Genomic DNA, 22,525 nt, shown 5'->3' with positions numbered 1-22,525 from the left:
ATGTCTTCTGTCAGGATCTGTTTCTATTTGAGGGTTCTCAAACTATTTCATGACAAGGACCCCCAAAATTATATGTAATTGGCCCCTGGACCCCCATCTGAAAATATGTTGTCCCAGGGACCCCACCAGAAGCAAAAGGTTTTGTTAAAAGCGTTCACTAGGGAAAGAATATATATTCAAAGATTTGCACACATTTTCACGACTTTAAAGAAATAGCAGATCTACAAGCTCGTAGCGCTGCACTCTGTGCTATGAGCTTGTAGATCTGCTATTTTTGCAAAATACACAGTGAAGTCACTCGGTGCCGCGCTATGAGCTTGTAGATCCGCTATTTAGCTGCCAATACTTTTGTACTTTTACAAGTACAATTTTGAAAACAGCCATTTTACTTGTAAGAGTATTTATATATTGTGGAATTGTTATTTTTTCTTCCACCACAGCAGTTTGATTTAATGTATATACAGCCAAGGCATGTGTGAACACGTTGCAAACGCATGCACATACACAACCTTGTGTGATAATGGGTTTTCTGATTTGACAACGGAAGGGAGGCGATCTCTTGGCTGAAGTTACTTGCTCCTTATCACAACTTAACAAGAAGGTGAGCACAGTGCTAAAGAGATTTCAATATGCACTGCCACAGTTGCTTAGAAACAGTTTGAAACACAATTTTGGGATAATTGGCAAGCTGCGAGGCAATCAGAAAGGTGAAGGGATTCTTTGACCCTCGAAAAATATGTAATTGAAACAGCATTTGATCAGCTGGATGTGTATGCAAATTAACACAGCACTGTAATTACATTGGGTTTTTTTTTTATCCTGTAAAGATGACATTCGTTTGTATTCCCCATCACTGTAGGCACAAGCTTGAGGACGACATTGTATTTACTGTAGTTTATAAGCCCGTAAGGCAATTTGGACGTGCTCAGTTGTCTAATTGAGGTTATTCTTATTCTGTGGGCTTCATGAATATTTTCTGAAGACAATATGTTGTGCTGTGCCTGTACCATTTCTCTTTAGATTGAATGAGCCCAACTGGTCTAGAACTATTGCTTTATGCTCTGGTCTGATTTATCAGCAGAACAATAGTATTCTGGTTTTGAATATTTATTTGTGCAACAATTTGACAAAGTCTACCACACGTAATCTTTGATACTGATTGTTTTCCACTTCAGAAGGCCCCTTGTTAGCCTAATTGTCCATTGGTCATGCCACTTAAATAGTAACACATGCTCCTCAAAGGTCATAATAAAATTGCTCTTTACATTGAATCATTATGAAAAATATATTATTGATATACAAAATCTTGCATATTACACATTATACAGTAAACAGTCATACGTTAGCCTATAAGAGCCATATAAGTGACAGAAGACATACAAAACACTGCAACAATCCAACATGGAGTTAATTAAGGTAAAAGGACTATACAGTATAAAGGCGGAGAATTCCTCTTTGATTAGCTTCTTTTTGATCATTTGATCATTACACAGCAGAAACTCAATATTTTACACTGTACAGTTCTAGGAGTGTGAATACTCTGGAATGGAGATCTCGTCAGCTTCCTGTATTCTGGCTGGTGTTGATGGACCAACAAGTATATAATCAAATTCCTCGTGCTGGACTTTTTCATACACACTTTGCAGGCCATGTGTCTTGGGTATTTGAGCTGGACAATAATTTTCTCTTTTGGCGTCTCGCGGAAGTGTAGCCGTTTTTGAGAATGTTGAGAGATGAGGTCCAGCACTAGCCAGGCTGGTGTTTGGCCTGGTAGCTGACGGGCTCCAGCATCGATCAGAGTGGCCCAGGATCTTGCACTCGCTTGTACACGCCCAAAGACCTGTGGAAACAGTCACACTCTGGTGATGTACAATTGTTGCAAGCTTGAACAAGGGTGCTACCAAAGGACACTAGTTTACATCATGATTATGCCTGATGTATGTTTTCTGTGGGGCGCTAGCCCCTCCTATATCCAGCTTTTAGTGTATGTTCACAAACTTTGTCCTACACAAACATTACATTTCCATTGTCAATGAATGGAACATTTTACGTCATAGTGTCTGAGCAAATTGTAGTGTCTGAGCAAAAAGTGTCTATTTTACGTCATGATGTCAAATAGATGATAAGAGTGCCCCTCATTTTTCCTCATGTCACTTAAGACTCAAAGTGTAGAAAAGGGGGTCCTTTAAGGCTTTTCTTTGAGGGGCGCTAGCCTCTCCTATGCCCAGTTCTGTGTGTTTGTGTGTACCCCATAGCGATGATTTGATTGGCAGGGCAATGTGTGTACTCCATAGCGATGATTTGATTGGCTGAGCAATGTGTGTACCCCAAAGCGATGATTTCATTGGTTGAGTCACAGTGTACCCCAAAGCGATGATTTGATTGGCTGAGTGTACCACAAAGCGATGGGTTCTATAGCCTGCTTTCTGTGTCTGTGTGTACCACGGAATTGAGGATAAAAATTGAGGACAGAAAAGTGAGGACGCAAATTGTGATTGGCCAGAATGTGAGGATGTCACTTCACACAAGCGTGATCTTTTTTTACACACTGTGGTGTTTTACTATATTGATGGTATACACTATTATGCCATGAACATAATGATATCAATGGATTCTATGACGCAGTATGGGGACATGTGTTGGATATCACCATTCGTTTAATTGTTCAGGACATTTAGTTTCCTGTTTCTTCATTATGAAACATGATGATGATAATAGTTTGAAACAGATGATTGGAGCACCACGCCTATACTTACTGTTTGTCGGTGGGGACTCTTTTTTGTGAACATCTCCACTGATGTCAGAATCACTGTCATTGAAATCACTGTCTCCTTTGCCGCTATCTTTCCCACTGATCTGGGGGTGTCTCGCTGAAATGGTGGTGAATGAATTGCCTTTCCATATCGTTATAGGCCTGAGAGTTTCTTTTCCATATCCAGGTAGTGTAGAATAGCCCTGCGAGATGTAAAACACAATATACACCCAATTTATTTAAACCCAATATACTTAGTTGATCAGAGTCCCTCTGGGGTCTGTAATTTGTCTTCTTTTACAAGCTCACATGTTGCAGACACGTGAGTTTGTAGATCTGCTATTTTTGCCAAATATTCACCCCAGAATATATAGGGACGGCAGGGTTGGTTAAGACAATTTGCAACAAGCAGCATTCTAAGCATTATTTTAAGCTCAGGCATGATTATTTACCTTCAATTTGCCCTCCATCACCCTGCTGTTCTCAAACATGGTCGCCTTTGGTCGGCCATCTTCACAGCCTGTTTCCATTGTGCTACTGCTCTCCAATGGGGGTTTCTCTGGGAATGGATGAACATCAAACACTTTGGCGTTATGGTTGGTAATCAATGAGTCAATATGACCACTTTCCTCACTCTCAACATCGGGCATGTCTTCTTTTTCACTGTATGCTGCCTCTCTCTTCTCTCTTTTCCGACGGCTGCAGGTGGTTGTGATGAGAACGATGGCCAATAGGAGCAGGGAGCAGCTCCCTGCCAGGACAATGATTATAGCTATGGACATGTCCCATTCAAAAAGCTCCTCGCTGTCATTCTGAACCATGGAGGGCACACTGGACCCAGTGCCTTCTATAAAGCCAAAGTGTATTGTGGCTGTGGAGGTTAGAGCAGGTGTTCCATTGTCACTGACCGTGACTGTGACTTTGACATTGTCTGTCAGATCGTAAGTCAGTAGACGACTCACGTGCAGCTTCCCTGTAGCTCTGTTGACGGTGAAGCCCAGGTGTCCTCCCTCAGTGATTTTGTAGGACAGCTGTGCATTTATGCCCTCATCAGCATCCGTGGCCTTTATGTGGGTTACCAAATAACCTGCGGGTGCATCTTTGGGCAGGAAAACCTCAGCAGATCCTTTGTAAAGAACTGGCTCTATGATGGAGGGCTGGTTGTCATTCTGATCAACTATTTTTAGCCTGATGACAGCAGTAGTCTGAAGCTGTGGTGACCCTGCATCACTTGCTTGGATGTGTATTTCCAGCTCTTTCATGAATTCATAATTAAAGCTTCGTAGAGCATATATTGAACCAGACACCGAATTGAGCGAAACAAATGTGTTCATGGGAGAACCCATTATGACACTATCTAAAAGTCTGTAAGTCACTTTACCGTTGCTGCCTAAATCTGCGTCTTTGGCTTCGACTGTCGTGATGTATGCCCCCGGCGCATTATTCTCCACCACGTTAACTTCGTAGACGTGTCTGCTGAACTGAGGGGCGTTGTCATTCTCGTCGCTGAGTCTAACGGTGTACTGGAGGATGTTTCTGAGCGGAGGTGACCCGAGGTCCTCGGCCATCACTGTCAAGTTATACTCGCTAATTTTCTCCCTGTCCAGGAGCGCCGCCGTCACTATCATGTAGCTGTCCTCGTGGGCTCGCTGGAGTTTGAAATGGTCGTGGCCGTATAATGTGCAGTGAACCTGACTGTTGACGCCAGAGTCTCTGTCCAGGGTGCTGATCAGCGCCACTAGGCTGTCCTTGTCTGCTGCCTCGCTGATGTATGCGATGCCAGTCGTGATGGAGGTCATTGGGGTGATGCTGATCTCTGGGGCATTGTCATTAACGTCTTTGACGTGAATTATGATCTTGCAGACGGAGTGACTCGGATTGGGTCCCAGATCAGTTGCCTGCACGTCTAGCTCATACGTTTTCTTGTCCTCGTAATCGACTTGGCTCCTGAGCATCAGGCGGCCTGATTTATTTTCCACTTCAAAAAGTTCTCTAATCTCGAGAGAAACCTGTTTTCCGAATCCATAAACGACCTCTCCATTTAAGCCCTCGTCGGCGTCAACTGCATTTAAATCCAATATAACAGTGCCGACCGGAGCGTCCTCTGGCAAACTAACCGAGAAACTATTTTGGTCGAAAACGGGTCTGTTATCATTGAAGTCAGTCACTTTTATAGTTATCTTTGTTGACCCCGATCTGTGCGGGTTGCCTCCGTCTGTGGCGACCAGCTCCACGGTGTATGATGACTGAGTCTCCCTGTCTAGCTCTTTCATTAGCACCAATTCCGCATATTTAACCCCATCCGCTCTCAGGAGCACATCAATAGAAAAATGACTGTTGACAGAAATTTGGTAGCTTTGTATGTAGTTTGATCCGACATCGGCGTCCACGGCGGGGTCTAAAGGGACACGGGAGCCCACCGCTGCATTCTCGGAGATCTCTACTACAGATTCCTTGTTTGGAAACTCCGGAGAGTTGTCATTGATATCCTTCACTTCAACCTCGACGTGAATCAATTTGTACCGATCTTTTGAGAAATTGACGACGTCAAAAGTAATGAGACACTGTAGAGCGTGCCTGCATATCCTCTCCCTGTCAATTCGTTCACCTACGGTGAGCTCCCCGTCGCTTTCTCTCACCCTAATGAATGAATCATTGAATTGTTTCATCATTCTGAAATTGGTCTTGGCGGTGTGATGAGACAGGCTCAAGGACATGTCCTTGGCAAGGTTTCCGATTAGTGTGCCCGGTCCATCCTCCTCATTGGTCTGGTACCGCACGGTATTTCCCTCGGATTCGACCAAAACATGTTGAATCGATAATATCATAAAAATCCACCGGTGCCGGCCTGTAAAATTAACTCGCACCATATCTTCAGAGTTATATTATTTCTCCCAATAGGCAGCCTCGCGCTCTCTCTCCATCCAGCAGCACCGCTGTCCAGTTCTGAACTGAAACTGTGCTCAAAGTGAAAGTTACTTGCTCGCCGCGCGCAGCGGAGCCAGTGAGACGCGCTTGTTGCCTCGCCCTCAACAACACAGCTCCAAATTCTGCAGCGGCGGGGTTTATAGCTACAGCTCCTCATGCTAATGAGAGCAAGTGTGACCAATCCCTCGCTTTAGAATAAAAAAAAGCCCTCATAAAACCCCTAAGCCTGTTTTCAGAGTGCCTATGGAGGTAAATATATATAGCAAAGGGAAAAGTGGGAGAAAAACATGCCTTTGCTTGGAGGTATTTTTTGCACTGTTCATCAACGTAATAGAGGATATACAGCCATTAATAAAGCTCAATTTATTTAACACAATCCTTCCTCGTTTTAGGATAATAGGAGGCTATAGCTATGCTTTTTGTGTGCTGCGTGTGCCTTTGCGTGAGCAGAACGTGCCCCCTCCCAATTTCATTTAGTGGTTGCCTCATTTGTACATTTGTGATTTAAGAATTGATCATGCAGGTCAAGGTATCCATCTAACAGCCACCAAAGTTCAAATCTCCCATGTACCCTGCAGTACAGTACCAGTACAGTATACCAGAGTGTTATAGTTTTCACACTCACAGCCTGTTTAATTGCTACACACATATACTATACTCACAGCCTCTTTAATTGCTATACTACACTATACTATACACACATATAATGATATTTGGATATAAGTTCAAGTTGAAGGCGTTTTAGTTTGCAGCCCAAAACTGTATGTAAAGATCACACCCGTGTGAAGTGAGGGGCGCTCTTATCTTACAACATCAATTGCAACATAATGTTTGTTTAAGCAACGGGTACTAATGTTTAACATTACATTTCTCTTTATTGTCTATCGCGTTTTCTTAAACAAGCATCTTGAAAAACAAACATTAAAGCTGTATATGAGGGCTAGCGCCCCTCAAAAATGTAAAATAAACAAAATACTGATATGCTAAACAGCATGTCCCAAATTTCACCTCAAATGTATTCAGAATACCCAATACAATAGGCCAGTTGTTCCCAAAGTGGGGTGCAGGGACCCCTAGGGGTCATTGAGGGAGTTCCAGAGGGTCCCCATGCAGCTAAATGATAGTTAGGAACCAAATGGACCCTTATGGGTCTGGGTCTTTGATTTTATAATATAAATTGGCGGTCCCAGAGATAGAAATGACATTAAATGGAGGTCCGTAGCCTAATTCAGGTCAAACCTGGGGACAGTGGGGGTCCTTGAATTGAAAATCGGTGATAATCACTGCCAGTCTGCCTTCCTTGGCATATATTTTCGAATGGGGGTCCGCGGGCTAATTAGTGTCAATTTGGGGGTCATGAACAAGTTTGGGAACCACTGCAATAGGCTATACCTACATGTAAACCCTGAGTATAGCACTGACATATTCATCATGAGATCTATATTGTTTTTTTCTTTCTTTTTTTCCCGTTTTCTCTAAATCTAGTCGTTATGTAAATTCTCCCTTACTCCCAGTCCCAGTGCTGACCTATAACTGCCTGATCTTGGGGAGGGTGACCACCGTGTCTCATCCATAGAGACTTATTTTCATAGACAGTGTGGAGTTTCACTGAGAGGGCATAACACATGCCGTGGAACACGCTATCCTTCCCACTTCCACTCCCCACTGAGCAGGTGCCCTGACCAACCTGTGGAGTTTATAGGGCAGTGACAGAGATCACCAATCGGCCAATCGTGCTTGATGGAGCGCCCAATATGCCTGTTGTAAACGGGGTAAGGCAACCTTAGGCACAGGTGCCAACATTGGCACAGGGGAGGGTGATCTGGCACATTGGCATAGGTGTCAGAGAGTTTTTTCTTTCTTTTAAAATGTAATATCCATAAATAATTTTGTCAAATCAAGTCGTCTCATTATGATCTATATACATATTTCATCCTGCACATTATTCTACATTCATTCAGTTCACTTTGAGACATAAGGTGGGTTATTGCTCTAAGTCTGAGTAATGATCATTACATCCTGATGTGAAATTAAAGAAGAAAGGGTTATAAATATAGAATATTGGACATTCTAAATCAGTTGGACAATTTATTATACAATATATTGTATATTAATATTATATTAACTGTTGATATGGCACACTGGTTATCAAGAAAATGAAAACATGGCACTATTAGGTCAAAAAGGTTGCCGACCCCTGTGTCAAAGGATTCAAATCCCTGTTTCCGCAGTAATCCAAGGTGTGTCGAAAAGTGTTCTGTCATATCTAATATATGGTACCCTGATACTGTATGACTCATCACTCATGTCATTAGTATATGGACAGTCGTGCTGCCTACAGCCCGTCAACCATATAATACAGAGATCTGGTAAATCAGACAGATAAAGATACTTGTGCTTCTTTTAAACCGTGCTATTTATTACGTTGCATACAATGACGAATGTATTGGCTAAGCGGCATGAACGTGTAGCACTAGCAAAGCTTCGACAGGCAGGCAATCAGGGCAGCCGGTGCCCACACTCCCCTAACATATTTGGTGTATCTTCCCCAGACATCTGCGGTTAGACGGATAGAGATATTCTTGTCTTGTCTTGTCTGGCGGGGCCCAAGTTATGTCTGGGACAGAAAGACAGACAGAGGTTTCGTGAATTAATAGATGATGACTTATACTTATACTGAATTAAGTCTAGCTGGCTGTTATGCCCTGTGATAGTTTCTACTAGGCTGCATGAAAGTATGCTTTGGTCGAGAGGGTGAAACTGGTATTGAGAGAGTCAAATGCAGCTCAGTGGCCTTGTGGTTAGATTGTCCGCCATGGGACTGGGAGGACGGGTTCGATTCCCGGTCGGGTCATACCAAAGACCAAAGACAAAGGGTTGGATTGGGGGCAAGAACTTGTGACTTACTAGCATCATGTCCATGGGGTGACGGGTGTACTTAAGCAATATTACACGAGAGGGGGTGGTTTAACTACTGTGTTGCTTTCGGAACTCGCCCTGTGGGCTCGTTCCTGCAGCATCGCAGGCGTGCATTAATGATGTTAAACCACCCAGTTACCCTTAAAACTAAGAAAATCGCTGAAAACCACAAATGTCCCAAGAAACTAGCTAGCCTAGCCATCGAGTTTTCTGAATTCTTTGTTTTGATTAGGTGTGAAGTGGTGCTCGTTTGAACCACGGCTAGAAGGCTGTTTCAACCAATCCGATTGCTTCCTCGAAACGACCTGTTGTATAATTGTACATCATCTACCTCACGCTACAGAAACAGTTTGGGAGGATGTTTTTCAGAACCTCGGTTTATTGCGAATGCAGTGAGCACTTACTATGAGACCTAGCAGATCATGTCTGTGTGTCTGTGTGTGCGTGTCCCCCCCCTTTGTGCCCATATATGGAGCTACGTCCAAATATGAAGTGTGTTGCATCAATACGTCACCATGACTCAGCCATAACCATATAAGTCCCCAAAGCAGCTATACGTCCAAAACCCAAATATGTACGAGCTGCGTTCGCTTCCCGTGTTTGCGCGTCTTACTGGTTAGTTAATCATGACTCAAAACCATGACGGGTAAATTCATGGAAATCTTGATCTGTGATAAAGCAAAGTCAGAATCTCAAAACGTTTAGGCTGCAGGTAATGTCGAACTTGGGGAAATGTTTTGTTAAAAGAATGAAAACAATACATTTGCCGAACACCTTTCTCAGAATGAAAGTTGTCAAAAGGGGAATTCAACTATTTTCAGCAACAAAACAAACGGCTGCAATCTTAAAAACTTTCACAGCCAGGAATACAGCTGACTTATCTTCTGTTGGTAACAGCCCTTATTGCTCGTCTACCGTATACTGTGCCTAGTCTGCCTACAGTTCTGGAGTGTACTGTATAGTCAAGAGATTTGAATGGAACAATTCAATTTCAATCGGATCTTTGTAAAAATGGTCCTCATGAATGAACATTATTGGATGGCGCTATTTCCATCTACTCAGTCTATCTCTTGGGCCATGAACAGTTAAGAAACATGCCTAGTATGACATCAATGGATTGGGATTTTAAGCTAATAGAAATGACAACCTTTTTCTAGAATTCTGAAACCGAAGCCATTGGTCTTGCATTTCAAATATTCTTGGGGTCATTTTAAGGTCTACCCTGGCGGCATGGGCCGTGGCTTAGCGGGCCAGGCACCTTGGCTGGTAATCTAGTCTGGTAGTGTGCCGTGGGTTCGACTCCTGATCCCGACGGCCTTTACTGCATGTCACCCCCCATCTCTCTCCCCATTTCCTGTTGGCCTACTGTGATTCTTTCCCTCTATCCCTGTCTACCCTGGCATCTGCAGACAGCTTTTAAGTATGATTTGATATTCATTTTTTTGTCGACATGCTCCCTTCCTATGCAAACCCATTGTACTGTAACTTCAAACACCATTTCAACCATGTTAGATTAATTGAAAACACCCGTCCTTGGTTATAGTGACAGATTTTTGTCCTTCGTCAACTTTTAGTCCAATTTACCCTCTGTACTTCCAGAGCCTCCATGTCCTCTTAGTCTACTGGAAGCCCCCATAAGTCCCATGTTAGACCCAGAAATATTGGTTAGTATAAACTTTTATGATTCAAATGACATCTATAGGCTTAGAAGATGAGATTAAGCTTGGTTGAGCAATTTGAGTTATTGGCATAATAGGTGACCATATCCATTAACATCCTGTAGGCAAAAACATCAACATTTCATCATGCTTTAAGTATAGCATGTGACGTGCAAAAACAAACTCCCAATATGCTGACCTCATTTGTCAAGACGGCGATGGCCATTTATAGACCAAAGAGTGTTTTTCTTTTTTGCAAAAATAATACTTGGAATGGATTCAGCAACATGTGCACATGCATGCTACTTAAAGCATGATGAAATTTTGATGTTTTTGCCTTATACAGGATGTTAATGGTACATACCGGTATACATAATATGCTAATAATTCAAATTGCTCAACGTGCAACTTTTAGCAACCAAGCTTAATCTTTGAATCATAAAAGTTTATACTAACCACCATTTCTGGGTTCATTCCAGTAGACTATTTCCTGTCTTAACCACATCCACAGCCACAGCAGAGTATATTGAGGTTTTGCCATTTTGTGGGCACTGTTAGGATCATGATTTCTCTTTCTCAGCTATAATAACCCCTCTTCCCTTCCCTATTTTAACTTCTATATGTTTCTACATGTTGAATAAACGTGACACTTTTGTTACAGTACGTCAGCCTATGGTTCTGTGCATTCTGAACCCGTATACCACATTGGGGAGCCTTACCTTGTTACATTGTCCATCATATATGTATGCAGTATATGGTTCATGCTATGGTTAATATATTTGTATCACTCCTCACTCCTATTCGTGAGCGTGGTGTAGTCATTTAATAATATACCTGTGCTTAGTGTGCTACAATTCCGCCTCAGCTTTCATGTCTTGATGAAAGCACACAGGCTTGAGTCTTTGTACTCTGATTTGTGGCTTTGATAGGCCATAGTTCATGTTAGAAAAATATGAAATAAAATAGTAGGCTATAATAAAACTTCATTTTCCGTCGTGGTGAATCCAATCCAAATTCAGTGCTTGATGTGGCCTCTTATCTCTCAGCTTTCACACCATGATTAAACCATGTCTTTGTGCTTTGGTTTATGGCTTTGGGAGATTGTACTGTACGTAATTGATGTTCACACAGATATTATTGATCGGACTGTCCTTGACCATAGAATGTAACGACTCCGCATACTGGGAGAACTCAGGCAACAAAACATTCCACACGAATGTACTTCATTGATCATTTTCTTAATTACCGGTAGCACATTCCAGCATACTGTAAGTGGCTTAATAGTACTTGTCAGTGGCATTGGGTTGCTAGGGAACAGCTTGGACCAAGTTTATTTTCAAAATGCTAACATTGTAAAGGAAATAAACCTGGAGCATTTAGAATGTTTGTGATGTCAATTGTCAAGTGTGAAAAGGTCTATTCACCCAAATAAACTCAAATCAGTACCGATCACTTTTCAAAAACCCTTCCCCCAGCTCAAAATAGGGCTCTATGCATCCCTTGTAGGAAAAATATAAAATAAATTAAAAAAGGTTTTCGTAAAACCAATCAGAATTCAGTGCTTGGTGTGACAACAGACTAATGCTTTATTTCCTCTGACTGTAAAAGCAAAGGCACACAACAGAGAAGGGGGCAGTCGAACAATGACAGAATCGTCACAGAATAACATATAGGATTTTGAGTGGCATATCAATTTAGTGCAACTTGAATTTTGCCCTCTACTTAGAGAACTAGCACCGAGATTGATCAAAATGATGATGCAGGTAGGCAATATATTTGTATGCGTTAAATATGCTAACTTTTTAAACAGTCAATTTATTCACAAGCTGTCCAGTAATTAAGATGCAAAATGATGCTACTATATTGCATTGCCACTTTTGATAAAAAATGTGTTGAAGAAAAGAGTCTTTATTGCCGATTCAATGGGCTCCTGTATAAACAGAGCAGGGCTGCATCAAACAGGTATACTTTTGAAATAGCACTGGAAATTTTTACCTTTTAAATAGGTAGATGGCATGTATCCAATATGGCTGAGTGAATATTCAATCGGACCAACGATTATCGTTATGGCTTCCCTGATTGGCTAACGCGACCTGTCAGCTTCACTGATTGGCTTTCATTTTTGTAGCTCTTCACCAATATAAAGTGATCTGTGCTCATAGCATAATACAGCATTAGCTTGATCTGGGACTCGGAGTTGCTTATGCGTAACCATACACCACATACAACATATACAGGAGGACTACGCTCCTTCATTTTTTCCTATATGTTAATTACATTTGAATGATAACATTGGGGGCAATTAGCCCTTCACTAAGTCCCTCCCCATCCTATCCTTGTCCAATAGGCACATTAGCAGCGAAGAAAGCTTGACCTGCATAGCAACCGTTGCTAAACTATTTGGATTGGCATTGGACAATCGCTTTTTGGGGTGGGATTTAGTGAAGGGCTAATTCCTGAACGTAGAGAATTTCCCAAATGATGAGCCATAAACTTTATAATGTTTCATTATGGAAAAGAAAGTGGCTATTTCGATCCAACAAGCCAGAGAAGGAGGCAGCTGGTGAAAAATCTAAACTTGTGCAGGGATGATATTTAAAATGTACAGTTGGCCCATAGACACAATTCTATTTTTAATGGGATTGTAAATGCATTCTGTTTCAGGGGATGCCTTTGCATTTTAAGTTCTCTAATCACTCGGGTCCATATCGTGCCCGCAGAAATGCCACGATGTGTGCGTGTGTGGAAAGCACTTAGCTTCTCATTCTTTGATAATGATTAGAAATTAGAGGAAAATTACACTGTGGTGAAGCTCAACTCAACTGATTATTGCTCTAGTCGTGGGAGATCACTTGCTTTTAAGAATGCTGTCTTCCATGTCTTTACATTAAGAATGCTGTCTTCCATGTCTTTACATTAAGGCTATTAAGAAGACAAACTCTCTCTCGCTCTCTGTCTTGTTCTTTGTCTCATTACTAATATGTCTGTTCCATTCATATAATAATTCACGAAACCTGTCTGTCTGTCTGTCTGTCTGTCTGTTTTGTCTTACACAAACCACTGACAATGAATGGGAAGAATTTTACGTCAGTGTCTGAGCAAATAGGTCTATTTTATGATGATGTACGATGATAAGAGTGCCCCTCACTTCACACTGGTGTGATTTTTACATTTTAACAGAGCTATGCACCTCTTTATGCAGCTTATAACTGTCAAACAGCACCCGGCTGGAGGGGAAATCTAGGCAGTTGGTTAGGGGGAATTGTTTACTTTAGTTTTCCAGTGATCAAGACTTCTATTTCTTCCCCAAAGCTATCAGCTCTGAGCTATTTCTTGCACGCGTGAGTGAACACAGCCTCCAGGTTACTAACTTCTCAGCCTATTGATGGAGTTGAGCCCAACGGGACTATTTTTTCCTCTTTGAAATAAATAACACAATAATGGGGTCACACTATCCTCCTTCAGCTGTAATCTTTGCCTTTGTCCAACCGAACCATCAACATTCTGCATAAAGTTCCCTATATTTTTTCAGCATTGTGATTAGATCCCTCTTGAGATTTAACCTTCAAGTGGAAGTTTTGTTGGAATGGAAAACAGCAATTACTCAGTTTTTTGTCAACATCCCCATTTCGGGTATTCTTTGAAGTGACGCTCATTCTCTGAGGGGGAAGATAAAACCGAGGAAAAACTCTGGTAGACAATGCTAGAGTACTAAGAATACTTTTGTATTTAGATAGGAGAGGGTGTCTAGGTTAGCTGTTTAACTTTGGCTTATTATGGCTGTTGAAATACATTCATCAAAACATGCTTTTAAATACTTGCCGTTGAATCCCAGATGGCTATGCATCCCATAGGCAACATCAGAGCTTTTTGTTCTGAAGGAGCTCTCCGCTGATTAATTCAAACATCAAAATACGACTCTCGTGTTTTTTTTAATGTGCGAGCGTAAAGCCTCCTCCAGCATCATATGGGGGATTCAAACCCCATCGGAGGTCTTAAACTCAGAGAGGAGCTAATGCTATGTTTTATTGATCCTTCTCCAGGAGTCTGGAGACAATGGGGGGGGGGGGGGTATTTAATTTCTCTCTTTATGTTTGGACTGAGCAGCACATAGCGTTCAAGGTATCTCGTCAAATGCATCCCACGGCAGACATAAACAAATGTTATTAAACAAGAAAGATGGGATTATGAGGGAGATGCCACACTGCTGCAGAGAAGATAGTTACAGTATTTTCTGACTTTGAATGTGTTTACTGGGGGAAAGGGGTGGTGAGGGGTGAGATGCGGGTCACACTTAGTTATAAACATTCTGAATGTAAATGAGAATACACATCTTGAAATGTAGGAGTTTACTGTGGGTTTTGCATATTGAGTGCGGATCAACTTAAATATGTACAGTAAGTGAGACCATTGTGGAAATGTGGGTCATCCTTCACTTCACTGGCATCGAGATTGTGTGTGTGTGTGTGTGTGTGTGTGTGTGTGTGTGTGTGTGTGTGTGTGTGTGTGTGTGTGTGTGTGTGTGTGTGTGTGTGTGTGTGTGTGTGTGTGTGTGTGTGTGTGTGTGTGTGTGTGTGTGTGTGTGTGCGCACGCGTGCACATGTGTGTCACGCGCACATGTGTCCCTACATTATGCTTGATGTTGTGAAACCATCATGTCTCATAGAATGCAGAGGGAGGAAGCGGTCTCACCATTAGCAGTTTCTTTTTGCCACGAGGGTTAATGTGACTATTCCCCCTCTTGTTTTGCTGAGAGCAACATGGTATTTCAGGCATGCGCTTCACAGGACAGGAAGAGGTATAATTATGCAAATTGCATTCAAAGGAATCAGTAATAGCTCATGTGGAATGGATGTGTCAACAAGGTGTCCACAATCGCTGTGAGAATTCACTAATTAAACATGACACTATTTCTCTCCTAACACATGGGCACACAGATGCACTTTGGGGTAAAATACAGTGGTGTATATTGCCAGCTGTAAGATAATCGTCTTTGGAACATGGACAATAGGTTTTGCTATGGCAACGGTAAAGGACGGATCCTTCCATTTACCAGAGGACCATACAACTTTGTATGTTGTTGCTAGTTGTTTGTAACTACTATATGTAATGAAAGTGTCTAAACTTCAGCCAGCCTGTCTGCACAACAACCCATGTAAGGCTCTACTACACAAAAAGAGATGATTTATTACACTGCTATTTTTCTAGCACTAAATGCTTGCGTTCCGCTTGACAGCCAGCCTAGATAAACTATTTTGCTTGAACGTCTGAAAAGCACTGTACCTGAAAAGCAAAGATTAATCCAGTCCATCAGAGAACACTGAACCCTTATTTTTGTTTTTTGCTTTTGTTGTTTGTGGTATCATTCTCCCGTGAAACAGGCCATATGAAGCAGAATAATTCTTATCTACTGTGGTGTGGAATTATCAATATTGAAAGAGAGGGAGAGGGTAGTAGAGTAAAATTTAATTCATACTCCATGATCGCACAAGGGTGTTGCTTGTGGAAAAGAACTGATGAAAATCAGTTCTTGTCGACAAGCAACACCGCCGTGCCACAGAGTATAAATGTGGCTTCACAATCTCTCCCAGTCTCCACTTGTAGTCAGGGCACGTGACGTGGCTCTGTATTGAGACAATTAATGGAGGAGAGACATATAGTGCTCAGAGAGCTTGTGAGCGACACTTGAGCTCTGGCAAAGGGTGAAAAAATGAGTTTAGGAGGCAGTTTTTTTCTCTTCCGCGTCTTCTTGCGTTTGCCCAAGATGAATGGGCTTTTCAGATTTAAGAAAGTGCATGGCTGAAATACAAAGGGAGGCTCATCTATCAGCGCTGAATAGTGAGAGAAAATCCTATGGCTGCTGTGTGGAAGGGAGGACAAGGAGAGGGGTGGGGTGGTTGGTCTGTGATTAGACCCGGGGCCAGTTCTACTAGGGGCTTCGTTGCAGCACAAACATCAATCCTCTCCCACTCCTCTCCCCCACTTCAAGATCCTTTGAACCACTTGAGACAATTTCTTCACTGTTTTGCGGCATCATAAAGATTTTCTGTATGAGGCGTGCCAATATATGTGTAACTGAAAATCGTTGTAGAAAATGCTGTCGGATGAAAACAAAGTGAGCATCATTGATGGGAGTTTAAATACCATAAAAGACAACAACAACAAAAAAACACCCGGTCTGTGACTGTCATCAGCAGTGGCGTGACTGAGTGATGCTTAATTCATCCTCTGCCGTGCGATAGTCGATTGTGAGTCAGACACAGATCTACAAGCTCAAAAGGCAATAGGCATTGTAGATCGGCTATTATCGGCACATGACACCATTGTACAAAGAAAGTATAAATGAGGCTAGAGGAGGAAGGAGGAGAATATCTGAAAGGGCTCTAAACACGGAATAGAGAAAATACTGATGAATTAAAAAATGAGGTCTACCCATCCTCTCAGCCCGCACATGAAAGGAGCATAACCAATTATACACTGTGTGGCACATGGAAAGCTTTTTATAATGTTTCCAAGGCATATTGGCGTCTTAATTTTTGATGCTGCTTTATGTGCATCCAGAGTATAAATTGGCCTTGCTAGTTTTCTGTAGTGAGAAGAGCCAAACAGCGCTATCCCGTATCTGTCAGGACAACATTAAATCAAACTGACATGTCTCTTAAAAGGTATGGCCATGAAAAATTAACAAGGGGGTTTTGAGGAGACTTTAAATGTGGTGCTGCTTTTTTCCCCCACCTTTCTCAGTTGGTGTAATCTAGTTGTTTTTTTCCCCCACAGGCGGTAGGCCTACCGCCTCATGTGCTGCTTTTGAAATCAATTGGATGACGACTGTCAGTAAGACTTAATTCATCTACAGCCAAAACAAATATATACACTGAAAAGAAGAAAAGCAAATCTTCCTTTCAGACTATTTATTATTTCACACAAATGATCATTGCCTGCAGTGACAACCATATCAACTCCTACGCCTTCACGCGGTGAAACCCTTAGTTTTAATTTCGCGATAAACAATTATAACGATCATCGTCCCGTCCCCATCAAAGGCGGGCTCAGATTTTCCACATGTGGCTCAGAATATGACATCGACTAGAGCTACACTCTTTCAGAGCCAAGCCGTCTACATCAGGTATCGAATGGCGGTCTATGGCTGAAACCTTTGGACTTTGACTGGACATATGAAGTCCGAAATCTACATGAAGCCATGCAATTATTGGACCCAGTCTTGTTACAGTGTAGGTGTTACAGTGTAGGTGTAGGTGTCATGTTACAGTGTAGCTGGCCAAGAAAGATCACAGTGCTGAACTGGCTGCATTTGGTTCAGCATGACATGATCACCTGACTTCCTATGATAGCAGCTCTTGAGCATCCTGTCTGCACGACTGATTCCCGCGACCTATGTGAGGATTCTGAAGATTTGATGGGGCTCCTATAGTTCTCTGCACTGTGCCCTTAGTTCAGGAAAAGTCCCGAGAGGATTGAGTGTGACATTAAATCTTTAGTGGTTATTGGCAAGTCATTAGGGCATGACAGCATCATAGGTTACTGGGATGGAAAGAGGAAAATACCCATCAAATCTCCTCTTTTAGATTACCACCGTTGCATGTCTTCCAGCCTCTCTGTAAATAGATATAGATACTATAAGCCTCAATGTACACAGGCAGCAATTTGATAGAAGACAGACAGACCTTTATTGATCCCACAGGGATCAACAGAGACACAGCTTTTAAGACTAAAATAAGAATAATAAAATAAAGAGTAATAAATAGGAAGTAGTAATAAATAGGAAGTAAAGCTAAGGGATTAACAACAATACAAACTTGCCCTCTGCACTTGGACTGCCTGCGACTTGCACGTTGTATGAGCAGGTACAAATACGTTCCTAAATAAATGAAGTTCCAAAAGAGCAAAATGAAACGGTGAGAGCTCCTGCACACACTGCCCTGACATATGTAGGTCTCGAACCAGCACAAAGATTGAGCAAAAGGTATGCCAAACCTAAAACATGTCGGCCAATTTTCAGGCGTGTGAAGCAACAGAGTGCATCAGCAGCGGTGCTGGCGGGTAGCACGGCCTCAGGCCTTGGGCTGTCTGAATCTGAACTTCACACTTCAGAGCACTCCCGGAGAGACGAAGCCACAGAAAATCCTTGATGCCCTGCACAATGAGGGCATTTCAGTGGATCACTGTAGTCTCTCACTGGCGTTGATGGGAGAGGAAAAGCATTATGACAGGCCAATGAAGAATTCATTCCAAATGTCTCTGGTGGTGTGGAGATTTGTGAGCTGCCTAGAAAGCTACGAGGGGGAAAAAAGGGTGGCGGGGGCATTTTCAAACCTTTCTCCAAACTAAACAGATCGTCGCGGTCAGGGCAGAAATCTGGAATGTCAAAAAAGATTACTTTTCAGGAAATGGAAAAAACTAAGGGAACCTGTGTTCTAATGGAACCAATGTAATTATTATTTAGTCACAGGCTCTCTTGTTAATACTTTTCAGAAGTTAAATATTTATAAGTATAAAGTATAAAATAGGTCATTTAAAGAAAACATTATGGAGATGTAGGGCTTCTGCCTGACAGATGATAGGTATAGATGTAGTGATCATGTCTGTATTCTTTATTGAGGGGCGCGCCGCTAGCCCCTACTAGGCCCAGCTGTGTGTGTGTGTGTGTGTGTGTGTGTGTGTGTGTGTGTGTGTGTGTGTGTGTGTGTGTGTGTGTGTGTGTGTGTGTGTGTGTGTGTGTGTGTGTGTGTGTGTGTGTGTGTGTGTGTGTGTGTGTGTGTGTGTGTGTGTGTGTGTGTGTGTGTGTGTGTGTGTGTGTGTGTGTGTGTGTGTGTGTGTGTGTGTGTACCCCATAGCGATGATTTGATTGGCTGAGCACGGAATTGAGGCTAAAAAGTGAAGACAGAAAATGGAGGACGCCAAAAGTGATTGGCCGGCATGTAATGATGTATTACCCTCCTATGCCCAGCTTTGTCTGTTTGTGTGAACACAAACACGATGATTTGATTGGCTGATCACCTCATAGCGATGATTTGATTGGCTGACCAAAGTACATATTGAGGATAAAAGTGTGGGCAGAAAGGTGAAGGCGCCAAACGTGATTGGCCGGAATGACATGTGCGATGATTTGCTGAGCACGGAATGTGATGTATGATTATGTATGATAATAAGAGCGCCCCTCACTTCACAGGAACACCTGGAGGCGGGACACTGAGGCGGAGCTGAAGAGACAGGGAATCAGCTGGGGAGAGGCGGAAAGGAAAGCCCAAAACCGTGTTGGATGGAGAAGAGTCGTTGATGGCCTATGCTCCACTGGGAGCGACGGGCTTAAGTAAGTAAGTCACTTCACACAAGTGTGATTTTATTATTTATACGTTCATTTAACAGGGACAATACAAGTTATAAAATCTGTTGCATTGTAGGCTAATCCCTGGTCAAGCCTTTCTATATAATATCTACCTAAAAACAATATCTAAACACAATTATTTAGAAAAAGGACATGCATGAAGCTCTAATCTAAAGTACAAAAGCATCCTCCTAGGTTATTTATAGCAGATGTAATGATTGTATCTTTATGTATAGCTGATGTCATGATCTAATACTATAGGTATTATGTACTATACAGTAGCCTATGTACGACTTTGTACGTATAGCAGAGGTAGTGATCAGAATCAGATTCCTTGGATATGTACAGTGCGGCGGATACAAGTAATCAATCTATGGCGGGGGATGTATATAGCCGAGATAATGATCTTCTACTACTAGCTATGTAGATCATCAATGGATGAAAGTTGTACCAGTGAGATCAAGAAGTGTGTTCCTTAAAGACTGGGTTCTCTGCTGGAATCAGCACATTATCACAACAGCCACTGCTGTTATTTAATGATACCCATCTCCAGCAGACAGCTTGTTCCAGCACACACAGTACAATCTTGATGCGTTAAATTAACTATAGCGAGTGTGTACACAGGCCTGTGTGGTTCTATTTGTGCACTTAAATTCAGGATTTTACAGTGCAGTTATTTCATACAGAAGGATGGTCTTCCTGTTAGGACTGTCCAACAGTGTCCATGGTGGACTATGCAATGCAGGGGAGTCCTCTTCCCTGAGCCAGGCCGAAACCTGACCGCATACCAAACAACATACAAGTCATCATCCCCTGTGCTCCCTATAGTTTGTTTGGTTTGGATACACAAACGAAAGGGAGGGAAGCGTAAGAATATTAAAGTCTATATTCACTTAAACCCTCCATTCTTATATAGAAACAATCTTGCAATGTGTTGTAGAACTTGTAGATCTGCTATTTTTTAGCTAATGTTCACCCCAGAATAGGGATGTTGGGCTTAATACATTGTCGTACAATGTCACTTTCCAAAGGTAATGGATTCTGGGCCAGGAGTTGTATAAACTGCTCGCCCAGAACCATGTATACTTTATACTGTGTATAAAGTATACATGGTTAGAGAGTACAGGAGAGAGGTGGTGTGGCTCCGTCTGACAAGCCTGTTCTGCGTTGACAGCCTCATCCACAGTATGACTAGCAATTATCAGTTATGGAAATGGGCCTTTTTAGCTTACAGTATAAGCAGGACACATTGATCATGATGGGTTATGGATGTGGCTAGATGTTCTGTTGTGTGACGTTTAGTGGTTGGTTATTGTTTTTATATGTAGGCTACCATGTTGTGCCAGACGATATATGTATGTTTGTGATGTCTTTGTGCTCAGTTGGAGAAAAAAAAAATCAGGCACTAGTTTTGATTTTTGGCATGGCGTTAGCCGTTATTAAGCCTGACACTCAACCTGCATTTTAATTTAGTTTCACTTCATTATTCAGACTGAAAGCCCTTTCCCCAGTAGCCGTTTCTGGGATGGGTGTTGCCAAAGCGGCAGTCTTCGGCCATTGGTTCACAGAGCTTCACACCAACCAATCAAAATGTTAGCAAAGCAGATGACATAGTTCTCAATGTGGCCCGGTGCTGCTAACCAAACACGGTCAACGAGCGCTACTAGCATATAAACAAACAATATGCCGGATGATGATATTTCTAAAACCCTGTCCTTTCTGTAAATAAACTATTTATCATAGGGCGATTTAATAGCCTGATCGATTCGGTAGCAACTTATCACAGTGGTCATTTTGACAGGGGGGGGCGGGGGCATTCGAACATGGGACTCAATACGTCTTCTTTTACAATATTTTATAGTGATTTCTTTTTTATTATTTGCTATATTTCTACTAAACCTCATAATATTACATCTGGCCACAAAAGATCACAGGATCTACTGAATGTGAAGGCGGGGGAGGTGACAAGCTGACATATTGAGCCTGCGACACACAGTATGGCATCCCCCCAGTACTCTACCTTCACATTCAGTAGATCCTGTGATCTTTTGTGGCCAGATGTAATTTCCTAGGGTCTAGTGGGACTATAGTAAATAATAATAATGAAATTGCCATAATATTTTGTGTAAAAAAAAAAAAAAGCCCCACTAAAGAAAGCAGCAAATCATTTTTTTAACACAAATCTTTTACTTTCTCTAATAACAACCTAAAACATGAACCTTGGTTGAGAAAAACCAAGGTTGTCCTTGAATGCGTTTAAAGTGCTACCACACTGTGGTTTGTCATACAACTTGCATTGTATTTTCGACTGAAAAGGAATTACACCGAAAATGTCCAACTCCAACATAGAAACGTCATTTGTAAAGAAGGGGGTGAAATGATTTTTTTCCTCTGAAAGCTTCCATAAATTGCAGTTTTAAAAGATAATCATGAGAAGCCAGAGGTAAAGTGTCAAATGACAAAGTAACAATATCAAATATACATAAGGTGTGTACTCAGAAAATAAAATATAAATAAGGCAGAGTACCTCTGTGTCTTGTGCAAGTAAGTCACTTAGCAGCAGATATAAAGTCTGTATTAAATGTGTGGGAATGGAATATATTCACAGTCATATATGTTCACAGTCAAGCTAACAAAAACGGAATTTTGAATGTTAAATGTATGGCCTCTGACTTCTCACCACGTCTCCTTGCAATTGATTGTATTATTTACTGTGGCAATGCATGCTACAGGCTGCCGTCGCTCTGTTGGTTATGATAAAATGAGGCATACAAGGGGGAATTGACGATTCACACAGAGCACTGTACTCAACGCTGTAGACTGTGGAGACGTTTAAATATTAAACCAGATTTCTTTCAGGAGCTCAAAACATAAAACAGCTCTCCCACTGTTCTCAGTGTGTTGTTGAATATATTCATATAT

At 41.9% G+C, this 22,525-nt stretch overlaps 1 protein-coding gene across 1 annotated transcript; it reads right to left on the bottom strand.

The window, feature by feature from the left end:
• Positions 1 to 1,523: 1,523 nt before the first annotated feature.
• LOC308330913 (protocadherin-8-like) lies at positions 1,524 to 5,580 on the bottom strand (the record flags this gene model as incomplete). The annotated part of the gene is made up of 3 exons (XM_080785983.1): positions 1,524 to 1,840; positions 2,757 to 2,955; positions 3,205 to 5,580. 3 exons carry the CDS (start codon positions 5,578 to 5,580, stop codon positions 1,524 to 1,526), a joined length of 2,892 nt encoding a protein of 963 aa, XP_080642109.1.
• Positions 5,581 to 22,525: the final 16,945 nt, after the last annotated feature.

Source organism: Protomyctophum bolini (genome assembly GCF_963924005.1).
Source record: "Protomyctophum bolini genome assembly, chromosome: 16".
NCBI classification, from domain to species: Eukaryota; Metazoa; Chordata; class Actinopteri; order Myctophiformes; family Myctophidae; genus Protomyctophum; species Protomyctophum bolini.
Note: the sequence above shows the minus strand (reverse complement) of the source record. Positions and strands in the feature narration are given on the sequence as shown.